General features: G+C 35.7%; 1 protein-coding gene across 1 annotated transcript; it reads right to left on the bottom strand.

Moving 5' to 3' along the window:
- Nucleotides 1–8,304: 8,304 nt before the first annotated feature.
- Nucleotides 8,305–11,292, bottom strand: LOC107406825 (F-box/kelch-repeat protein At1g22040). Its single transcript, XM_048475994.2, has 2 exons — nt 11,032–11,292; nt 8,305–10,258 (listed from the first exon to the last, which is right to left on the bottom strand). The coding sequence occupies exon 2, from the start codon at nt 10,171–10,173 to the stop codon at nt 8,752–8,754; it is 1,422 nt and encodes a 473-aa protein (XP_048331951.1). The 5' UTR covers nt 10,174–10,258; nt 11,032–11,292; the 3' UTR covers nt 8,305–8,751.
- Between the last annotated feature and the right edge of the window lie 479 nt (nt 11,293–11,771).

Here is an 11,771-nt window from a genome sequence, read left to right as displayed (position 1 = left end):
TAATGTCTTGATGCAAGTTGGTTTCACATAAAATTTCCTTCCTAGATTAATAGCTCAACTTCTATAGAGGTACATTTCAAACAGCAAGACTCTAAAAATTTAAAGTTTAGGACACCTACCATTTTTAACCTTGTTACTATAAGATTGTAGAAAATATAATGCAAAGGCTTAAGTCATTCTCATTCACTGTGGCAACTATTTATATAGAGTATAAAGAAATTGGTGTGGAAACATAGCAGTAGTTGTGGTAAGTGTAATATTACAGTATCACAGTATACTACAATTTACATATGAGCACACCTATTTCTTTTATGCCCTTGCAAGATGGAGGCGCCATTGAAGACTCCAATCTTGGAATGAAGAGATAAGAAGGCGGAATGGGGCAATGGTTTAGTGAATATGTCAGGCAGAAGATACATGAGACACGCGAAGAAAACCATTCATAACTTGATCGCGAACAAAATTAAAATCAATGGAGATATGCTTTATTTTGGAGTGAAACACCGGATTGGAACACAAGTAAGTGGAACCAATATTGTCACAATAAATAGTAGGAGGTGGAGTACAAAGTATGCCAAGTTCAAAGAGAAGAGAGCGTACCCAGCACAACTTAGTAGCAGTAGAGGCAGTAGAACGATATTAAGCTTTGATGGAAGATTGAGTAACAAATCATTGTTTCGGAAATCGCCAAGAAATGGGGTTGGAGCCAAGAAAAACAAGATAAGTAGTGGTAGAGGTTCAATCATCCTTATTTCCCGCCCAGTCAGCATCGCTAAAGGCATGTGAAAAGAGAGGAGAATGTTTTCAGAGAAAGAGGCCATGAGTGATAGTACCCTTTAAACATCGAAGGACCCTTTTTACCTTAATCCAATGAATATAAGTAGGCTTGTGCATGAATTAAGATAACTTGTTCACAGTAAAGGCAATGTCAAGTCATGTAAAAAGATAAGTACTGAAGACTTCCAAGGACTTGACGATACTCAGTTGCACTTGGAAGATTAGAACCATCAAGCAAGGATAAAGAGACACCAGTGGCTGCAGGGGTGTGAACCAGGTTGGAAGCAACCATGTTTGTACGAGAGAGAAGATCACAAATGTACTGCTGTTGGGATAAGAACAAACTAGTACAGGTATGTGTTACGTCCACATCCAAAAAATAATGGAGAGGACCAAGATCTTTAATAGAAAATCGGTCACTCAATTGAGAAATAACAGCATCACCAATAGACAAAGAGCTTCTAGTAACAATAAGATCATCCACATAGACCAAAATAATCACGTGTGCACCATTATGAAAGAGGAGAAATAACAAGGTATCTGATTTGGAGTTAACAAAGCCAAGACCGCATAAGAAGGCCCGTAGTTCATGATACCAAGCACATGGAGCCTGTTTGAGCCCATACAAAGCTTTGTGAGCTTACAGACAAAATTAGGTTGTGTTTCATCGACAAAGCCAGAAGGTTGAGACATGTACACTGTTTCAGAGAGATGGCTATGGAGGAAGGCATTATTGACATCTAGTTGTCAAAGTGACCAATCACGAGCAAGAGCTAGACAGAGGACAATCCGTAGAGTAGTTTGTTTTACAATAGGACTGATAATGTCATGGTAATCGAAGTCTAGCCGTTGATGAAACCCTTTTGCAACCAGGCGAGCCTTGTACCGCTCAATACTACCATTAGACTTCCATTTAGTACGAAAGACCTATTTACAACCAATGTCATTTTGGTGAGGTGATGGGGGGATTAAAGTCCAAGCACCATTGTTAAACAAAGTATTATATTCTTCACTCATGGTTGTTCACCAGTGAGGAAGCTTTAATGCTTGATTAACAGTGGTAGGTTCGATGGAAACCATAGGAGAAGAATAAGAAAGAGCAGTAGAAAAGAATTTAGGATTTGGTTTAAAAATATTATTTTTGGATCGGGTGATAATGTTAGAGGGAGGTAAATGAGAAGAAGAAAAGTGAGAGTTACCTGATGAAGGTGCAAGAAAAGGGTCCGACTGCGTGGGTAACGGTACTGGCAGAGGCAGTGAAGCGGATGGCTGGGCAGGTGAATGGGCATTCGTCAGTGAGGCAGAAGGAAGTGAGGAAGACACTGCAAGGGAAGAACTAGTATGACAAGACACACCTGGTGTGATGGGTGGAGGGGACAAGGGTGTAGGAGAGGTGGAGGAAGGTATTTTGATAAATGAAGGGAAGAGAGCAGTAATAAAAGATGTATTGAAAAATTGTGAGCTGACGGAACTTTTAGATGAAGGACGGTTAACAGAGCTAAAGGGAAAAGAGGACTCGACAAAGATAACATGGTGGGAGTGATAAAGCCGAGAATTGATAGGATCAAAATATCGATAGGCAGTTTGATTAGGAGAATAACCCAAAAATATACATGGTAAAAAATTTGGGTTTAGTTTATGGGAGGAGTAAGGTCGAAACCAAATACAGCATAAACAACCAAATACTTTTAGCTTAGAGTAATTAAGTGAATAGCCAAATAATTTTTCGAAATGGGAGGTCATAGAGAGAATTGGTGTAGGAAGATGATCAATGAGATAGATAGCTATTTGGAAGGCAAATGACCAAAAGGATAAAAGAAGATGAGCTTTATGTAAAAGTGTAAGGCCAGTTTCAACAGTATGATGATGACGGTGTTCGGAGATCCCATTATGTTGTGGAGTATATTGGGGAGTCAGAAAATGAGAGATGCCAGAGGTTTCAAAATAAGATTTTAGTTTAAGAAATTCACCTTTATTATCAAAATAAAAGGATTTGATTTTTTATTGAAAAATTTTTTCGACGACAACATGAAATTTAGGAAAGATAATTGATACACCAGATTTGTATTTGATGGGATAAAACCACATGTATTTGGTGTAGTGATCAACAAAGAGAAGATAATAACGAAAACCATCATGTGAAGGGATATGGGAAGGACCCCAGACATCGAAATATATTAATTCTAGAGTATAAGAACTACAAAGAATAGAATTATAGAATGGCAACTTATGCATCTTATTACAATGGCAAGAATTACAAGAAATAAGATGAGTCTTAGGTAACATAGGCAAGTGACATTTGAAAACTAAGTGATGTAGAATTTTAGATGATGGATGGCCTAATCGATCATGCCAATATTGTACTGGAACTTTAACAACACTAAAAAAGAAAGGAGAGCGAGAAGGAGCGAATGTAGAAAGTGGCCATTCATAGATACCATCTTTACTCTTGCCTTCTAGTAAACGTACCCCCATACGAAGATCCTTCACATAAAAACAAGCAGGGAAAAATTCAATAGAAATATTGTTAGATGAGCATAATTGAGAAACAAAAAAAAAGTTCCTTTGCATAGTGGGAACACACAAGATAGGAGAAAGCAACAAAGATTTATCAAGAGAATAAAGTTTGGTAGAGCCAATATGAGTAATAGGATGTGTTTTACCATCACCAGTCATAAGTTCTTCAGTACCAGCAAAATCAGAGTGCAAGGATAGATTAGAGAGATCAGAAGTGATGTGGTGGGAGGCACCTTAGTCAATGAGCGAAGATGAATTCGATTTGGAAGAAGAAGTAGCAAAGTTGGCTTGGAGACCAGTATTAGAATAAGGCCATGCAGAGGGATAAGCACTAAGTAGAGAGGGAGAACTAGGTGGGCCAGAGTTTAACCAGGGGATAGAGAAAGCAACTTGCGGCATCAACGGCCATCATGATCAAGGAAGGAACAGAACTAACAAATAACGCAGTTACCAAAAGAAGTCCGTGTGGAGCTAGAACCAAAGGGAGGAGGAAAGGATCCACGGCCAGAAGATGAATGGAGTGATCTAGAAGAAAAATGATTTGGAGTGGGTGAGCATCGGCCTCCATGGGCAGTTACACCAGGATTTCTTAATGAGAAACCAGACCAAGTAGCAACATGACCTATAATTGGAAAGGAAAAATCACTGGGTGAAGAAGAAGTTCGTTTCAATAAATCTTCAAAATTAGCAAGCTTATCATGCAGTTCTTCAAAGGAGATAGTGTCATTATGGGCTCGAATTGCTGCAGCAATTTCCTTATATTTAGAGCCCAGGTCAGCAAGGACATAAAATATAATTTTGTCATCTCTAAGAGGAACACCCGCCAGAGCCAAAGCATCAGCTTGTTGAATATTTTGCATATAAAAAGAGATAGATTGAGATCCTTTGTTGTATTTGTGAAGATTTTCACGAAGCCCCGTAATCCGACCACAAGAGGGTTTGGCATACATATGAGCCAATTTGGTCTAAGTTTCATATGATGTTTTGGCAGACGAGACAAAGGAAGCAATGGCAGGAGAAAAAGATGCAGGCAGAGAACTCCTCAGAAGTTGATCCTGGCGAAATGTATAGAACTGATTGGCAGACAAGGAAGAACTAAAACCAGTAGGATATATTTTTGAACCATCAACGTATCCAATAAGATTATAGTCGATGAGCAAGGAGAGCCACTAAGAGTGCCATAGTGGATAATTGGTTACAGAGAGTTTGATCGGAGCCTAGGCAGCCACATTGATGCTGATGAGAGTATCATCAATAGGAACAGATGATGAAGAAGGATTCAGAATGGTAAAGGGGTTTATGACAGAGGAATCATCACCGGCCATGAGAATAACAAGGTATAGAAAAGAATTAAGGGATTAGGGTTTTGTTTGCTTGTTGAGCGTGAGGCTCTAATACCATATAAGATTGTAGAAAATATAATGCAAAGGCTTAAGTTATTCTCATTCACTGTAGCAACTATTTATACAAAGTATAAGGAAATTGGTATGGAAACAGAGCAGCAGTTATGGTAAGTGTAATATTACATTATCACAATATATTACAATTTACATATGAGTACACATATTCCTTATAGTTACTAGGCACTAAATTTAGAAAGTCAAATGAGACAAAAACCTTTTTCAAATTATAATTGGAATTATTATTATCATTATTATTATTATTATTATTTGCTAAACTAATTATATTGGAACTCTTGGAAATAAAACACCCTTAAAAATTATAACAAGTTCAAGAAGTGTGAGCCTGCCCAGGAGATATTTAATTGATTAATCTGTAAGACTTTGAAACCTTCATTTTTATTAATTTAATGGGATAGTTGCATATATAATTCTTTATTCTAGAATGGAAAATATGCTTGCGTTGATTTAACACGTTCAAAAGCTTCCCTGTGACCCCCTAAATTCAAGAGCATATGTCTTCCATTACATATCTTCTTCTTCTTCTTCTTCTGTTTTTTTTGTGAAATCCATTACATATCTTTGTCTATCTGGATTTTGTATAAAATATATATATACATATATATATATAGAGAGAGAGAGAGAGAGAACGTGTTTATGGTGTGATCTGTTTGTATGAGAATCTGCACTAAAATCGACACTTTAAAAAAAAATATATATCGATTTTGGTGTGTCTGTATAACAACAAAGTTGTCACTTTTTTTTTAAAAGCGTCGGTTTTGGTGCATCAACTTTGGTATATCTATATAACAGCAAAGTCGACTTTTTTTTTTTTAAACATCAACTATAGTACGGATTTGCATGCGAACGGACCGCACCATAACAGCGCCCAAAATATATATATATACATATATATTACACAAAATGTATGTAATTTTGGAATGGAATCAAAATAAAAGTTTGATAGAAATAAAAACTTTGCCATAATATATGGTCTGCGCAACGGGAGCATCTAACTTAATATGATGCTTTACTCCCAGCAAAACACATTTTTTCCAAAATATTAATATATTTGAATGCGACTAACGCTTGAGACTTCCTCAAAAAAAAAAGAAAAAGGACCAACGCTTTAGACATGGATTTTTATATTACTAATTGATAATGGCCCACGTCCATACCCATTACCTTTATTTTATTTTATTTTATTTTTATTTTGAGTGTCTTCTTGTTTCAATATTATTTACTTAATGAAGATCAAGAGGCATTTTTGGAAACAACCCAATAACAAACCGTTTACTCATACAACAATTCTGAACAGCTGGCCAGTTGATATTTTGATAGATCCAGTAGAAAAGTTATAGAGAAACAACTGTGAATTTATTATAACAATATCAGAAATGTATAAATAAATAATCATATATTTTTTCATCAATGTTGAATTAACCTATGACAATAATGCAATAATGAGTTAAGTTTATACATAAATGTTAAGACCCATTTACGTGGACTCCTCAACCTCCCCCAGTCATAAAGATTATAATAATTGATCAATAATACTCTAGTTTAATGTCAGATTCTCTTTGACTAAACTGCCTAGATGCAACATGGCTGAAAGCTTTGAATCTTGAACTTCAGGCACACCAGCAATTTTAATTTATGTGATGCCAATTAAGAGGTTATTCTCTATTTTTGCTTATTTTCTTAATTACGTACTACTAACTATTCATATTATAGTCATCACTCATCCAACATGTCTAGGAAGCTGCCATGAGGTGCCAAGTTGGAGGGAATTTATAGAAAACAAGAAAATTAAAGGAATGTGTAATTGTTAAAAAGCTACCGTCTCCTACCTATAACATTAAAAAAAAATTAAATAAATAAATCATATAATAAAAGGAATCTCTTGATGGTAGTTTGTCTTTATCTTTTGTATTCAACTTGATTCCCCAACCCCACTATTCAATTTGTGTCACTCTTTAAGATAGCTCCATAAGACATCTTTCTTTTGGTAAATAACACATCCTTGTTGAAAAAAGTCGATAAATTATAAATAAAAGAGAATCCTAGCGTTCTGCTTTTTGAAATACATTCTCCACCAACCAAAATACACTACCCCCACCACCACGCCACCATAATTATATTATTTTTTTTCATTCCACTTTCCATTGTTCAAGAATCATCGTCAAAAGTTTTTATCTAGCAAGTCTAAGTTTCTCTATAATTGATTAACCAACCATGAATATCAAATGATTTTTTTTTTTTTTTTTTTTGGACCTCATGAAATTCAAATGATTGCTCCTCTGAAAACATTAGAGAAAGATTATGATTCCATGTTTAAAGCATGTATATACGCATGAATTGTAACACCATCTTGTGAGAATCAGATCTGAAAAATCCATTTGAAACACTACCATCTGAGCATTTAAAAATTGTTGGCCAACAAAAATTATACCATTTCAACGTTGTTTAGAGTAAGGGACAACTTAGACTAGACGACTCACATTGGGTACTTTGTGCTCTCGATTTCTATTTCATTATTGCGCCGCCAGATGAATCATGTGCCTCAGCCTTCATTTCAAAAGGATAAGGGATTATCTGGGAAGCAGCTGTAATAGCAACATCCACTAACTTTGCATCAATATTTAATCCAATTTGATAGTTGAAGAATCTATATTGCTACTTTGGCCATCCCTTTCAGAGGATGAGATGAGAGGCTGTGACACTTGCATTGAGCACTACTAACATGAATAAAGATGTAGAGCGTAATAGTCCTGTAGGCGGTTTCGAAAAATTAATAGCAAAGTCAACCCAATTCATCCAAATCCCAACCATTCTATAGTTGTTTTTGATGGGAAATTGATGTTGGGTGGTAAAAACGTCAACCTTTGCAGATTTGAACGACATACCACAGCATTCAAAACATTCATTCAACCACACTTCATTCTTCTTTTTCTCGCCTGTAACAATTGAAAAAAAGTTGCAAAAAATTACCTTCACAGATCTTCTGCTTGCATTTCCTGGTGGATACGTCTATCAAATCAAGATTATAAGTGACAGGAAGCAATGATTTCTACAAACTACAGACCTACGTTTATATAGAGGCAACATCGCAAGGGTAATAATAAAGAAGTAAAAGGTTTGAAACCAAGGCTTTTATAAGTTTAGAGATTGCGATGGATAATACATATCTATAACAATTTTTAAGTTTCAAAGACAGGTGGCCAACAAAAGCATTGGCTGTTATCAAGTTAAAAAGTTGTGGAACAAGGTAAACCCATTTGTATGGTTTTAACACGAAGAAGAACACACCGGTCTCTGAGAGAGATGGCATGAAATAATGCAAAATCAATCCTACAGAAATTAACAGACCCCAAGTACCATCGGTCAAGTATAACTTAAAAGTTCAAGGATTTCAGTCACTGAAGAAGTAACCACATCGGCTACTTCACACCCTGATTATCATTTTTTTTTTTTTTTTCCCTTTTTGGCAGAGCAAAACTTGGTAAATATATTGAGAAATCTACAGGTTACAGAAGCAGAAAAGCTAAAGAAGCACGACCAGCGGTGGTATGTTTAAACAGGAGAAGCATGCTATCTCCTTTATTAAACATATCGATTAAATATATCAAATTTTATATCATAGAGAAATATCTGTGCATAGTACAAAGTAAATAAGTAATTTGACGTCTAATTATGAACATTATGTAATACTTATGTCAAAAAACAAAGGCCACATGATTGGCGCTTAAATTGACATTTGTTTAACTCACCAGAACTTCAAAATAACAGCATGTGCCATTGACTGCTCAAGGACACCACATCCAAAGATAATAAGGCGAGGTGCTGAGCTGATGACCCAGAAGAACTTGCCAATTAGCTTCTTACAATCTTTAGCTTTTACCTTGCAAATACGCAGGCAGATGTCTAATCAAACAGTTTTTATACAATACTATATGATATAAATATATCATGTGCTAACATCTGACTGAATTTGGCATCATTTGCAACAAACAGATCTGAAGATGCCAGCATCTTAAATTAAAGGAGTAGGCTTGCACTAAACATCTATAACTTGACAGCTGACCAGTTCAGCCGACCCAAAATCCCTTGCTGCAATAACCTTCCACACAACTGAGTCTGAATCAGCCGGTAAGTCTGAAAAGCCAGCTAAACTAGAAGTTAGGCATGATGGAATGGAATCTGAATTTTCTCGCAGGTCAGCCCGCATAACTGCAATTTTATGATTGGCATCTTTTGTAAGGATATGAAGCTTTCCATGAAAACCAGCAAGTAAATATGGAGATTCTGAACCTGCAAAATCATAAATAGGGACCTTTCCTATAACAACTTTCCAAGCATCCTCTTTCTGATCATACACCTTTATATTGCCACTGTCTAAAGAACTAGAAGGATCAAAAGCGTACAATTCTCCGTCTAAAACAACACTTAGCTTTGTACCTGCCTGTCGTGCAGGCCAACCCTCTCCCATGCCAACTGGCATTTCATTCCACGAATCTGTTTCAGGATCATAAATTTCACCCCCAACATCAACGAAAAAAGGCCATGAATATAAACTTTGAGGCACACATAACCTTCCCTTGTACGAAGTCAACCCAGTTGCAATAGGCTTGAGCATGTCAGCCAAAAATGCAGTGGGTACCAATTGAGCTTTGGAAAATGGCATACTTGGTACTTGGGACCATGTACCTATAGAGGGATCAAAGACTTCGGCAGACTGAAGAGGTGTCAATCCACCTCGGCCCCGACTAACCCCTCCAACAACATATAGTTTGTTATTCAAAATGCCTGTCTTACAGTAGGCCCTACCTGTAGACATAGCAGTCACTTCGCTCCATGTATTTTGAACTGGATCAAATTTCCAGACACATTTCATTGCTGAAGCTCTAGAAAATCCACCTATAACATAAAGACACCCATCAACAGCACCAACAGCACAACCACAAAATGGCATTTGATCAAATGAGCTCTTTTGCCCAAGCCAGCTCCTGATGACACCAGCAATTTTATTGCTAGTTTCCAACATGTTCCACATCCAAAGTGAAGATAAACCTTTACAAGATTCTTCTTCATAAACAACATTAGGCATCCTGGGTAGCCTCTGCCATTTTCTTGACAAGGGGTCCAAAGCATGCCATAAAAGTCTATCCTCTTCAACCTTAGTTAACAGATATAGCCATTCTTCTGTTGTTCCAAGTTCTTTTCTCAATTTATAAAGTTCAGGGCCCATAACAGTTTTCTTCCACTTCCGTGAGACCAACCTGACATTGAAGTAGCAAATTCTAGGAAGTCTGGCAATAATCTGGATTGAAAGCTCATCAGGAAGACTTGGAATTAGTCTTGGGCTCTCCTCATCAATACTAAATGACATTCTTTGTCTCTTGTAGGTTTCATGCTGGGAGACCACTTGAGACTCGGTAGTCCCAGATTTAGTACCAGACAAACTCAAAAAGGCTCCCATTAAGAATTGGAAAGATCCCTCAACTGCCGAAGCAACTCATACGTATATTGGACTTCAGTTTATTCTACCTGGTACCACTTTACTTCTGTTCACCAATGCAAATGCAAAATAATAGAGAAAGACAGAGAGGGAGCAAATAAACCATGTCAATAAAATTCAAGAGGTTAATTCCCATTGAAATAGAAGCAAGAAGAAACTACTATATATATATATATATATTTTCAAATATTAAAAATTTTAAAAAATAAGAAAACACTGAAAAAAATCCGAAAGATTCACACTATAATATAACACCCCTCCAACTAAAGATCAAACTAAAATAACATCCCCTATTTTCTTAATCAAATTTGTTAAGATCATGTTACTAAATACAGCATAATCACCAAAAAACACATCTTTTTATTCAAAGAGCGTTCATTTCCTTCTCTGCCAAAAATTGACATTTTTCCACCCAAAACAAACAGGCAGTTTGAATTGATTGTCTCAAAAAACGGTCCCTCAAGTAGAAAAAAATTCCATTCCATGAGCAGATCACCTAATTACTTAATAACCCCATAAAACTTTAAAAATTCCAAGACAAGTGGAGGTAATAAATTATAGTTTCACTTAAAAGACAGTGCATAAACAAATAATACCCAATAACAGCAAAATTCAACAGGCAAAATCAGACCAAATTGAAACGAGAAACGATGACCCATTACAGAACCCAACAAAAAAATAACAATAATTCTCAGAATTTCCCACCGGAATCCATCAAAATTGCAGCGGGATTTGAATAGAATGATACAATTCCGACATAACACATTCCCTAAATCTTTGACAACTACCAAAAAAATAGAATTGGGTATGAATTATGACCTGGAGTAGTGACGTGTAAAGCCCAGAATCTGGAAGCAAAAACAACAAGGAGCGAGCTTCTTTATCTGAAAAACCTCGATCTGGCTTCATGTAAACGGAGGTACAAGAGGGTGCCTCCGGAATGGGAAAACCTACTGAAAGGTCAGTGGATGACGACACGTCGCCCTATGGTAGGTGACGCCACGTGGGTAATATGAATCAGACTATTCTTTATGTTTTTAATTCTTTTTTTTTTTTTTTAACGAAATTTTTATTTTTATTTTTTTGTTTTTATTTGACGCACCTTTTCTAGAATGGGTTTCCGGTCCAACGCAAAATGGATCACGACAGGAATTTTCTAGTAGGAGGATGGAGCACGTTTTTACCATTTTTTTCTCATTTGGACGGCAAATTTGGATGATCAGATGACTTTCCAGATTTATTTTTGGATTAATTATGTTTTGACACCTCTGGTTTTTCAAAAATTACAGTTTATATTTTTAACTTTTCTACTTAACAATCTAAATTTTAAATTTTTTTATTTATTATAACAGTGAGATAATATGAATGATATTAAATTATCTTAAATTTCAAACTAGAAAATATTAAAACGTTAAATTTTAAAATCGTTTTTTAATATTTACATATTAAATATCTTCTAATTTAAAATTTAATAGAATTTAATATTAATCAAGTGATCTATTGTTAACAAACAGATAGAAACTATCAAAATGTAAAATTTTATAAATAGATTAAATATT

Source organism: Ziziphus jujuba, chromosome 5 (genome assembly GCF_031755915.1).
Source record: "Ziziphus jujuba cultivar Dongzao chromosome 5, ASM3175591v1".
NCBI lineage: Eukaryota > Viridiplantae > Streptophyta > Magnoliopsida > Rosales > Rhamnaceae > Ziziphus > Ziziphus jujuba.
Note: the sequence above shows the minus strand (reverse complement) of the source record. Positions and strands in the feature narration are given on the sequence as shown.

Bases quoted from the DNA above. Each gene is read 5' to 3' on its own strand.
- LOC107406825 (XM_048475994.2), bottom strand. From the start codon at position 10,173: ATGGGAGCCTTTTTGAGTTTGTCTGGTACTAAATCTGGGACTACCGAG.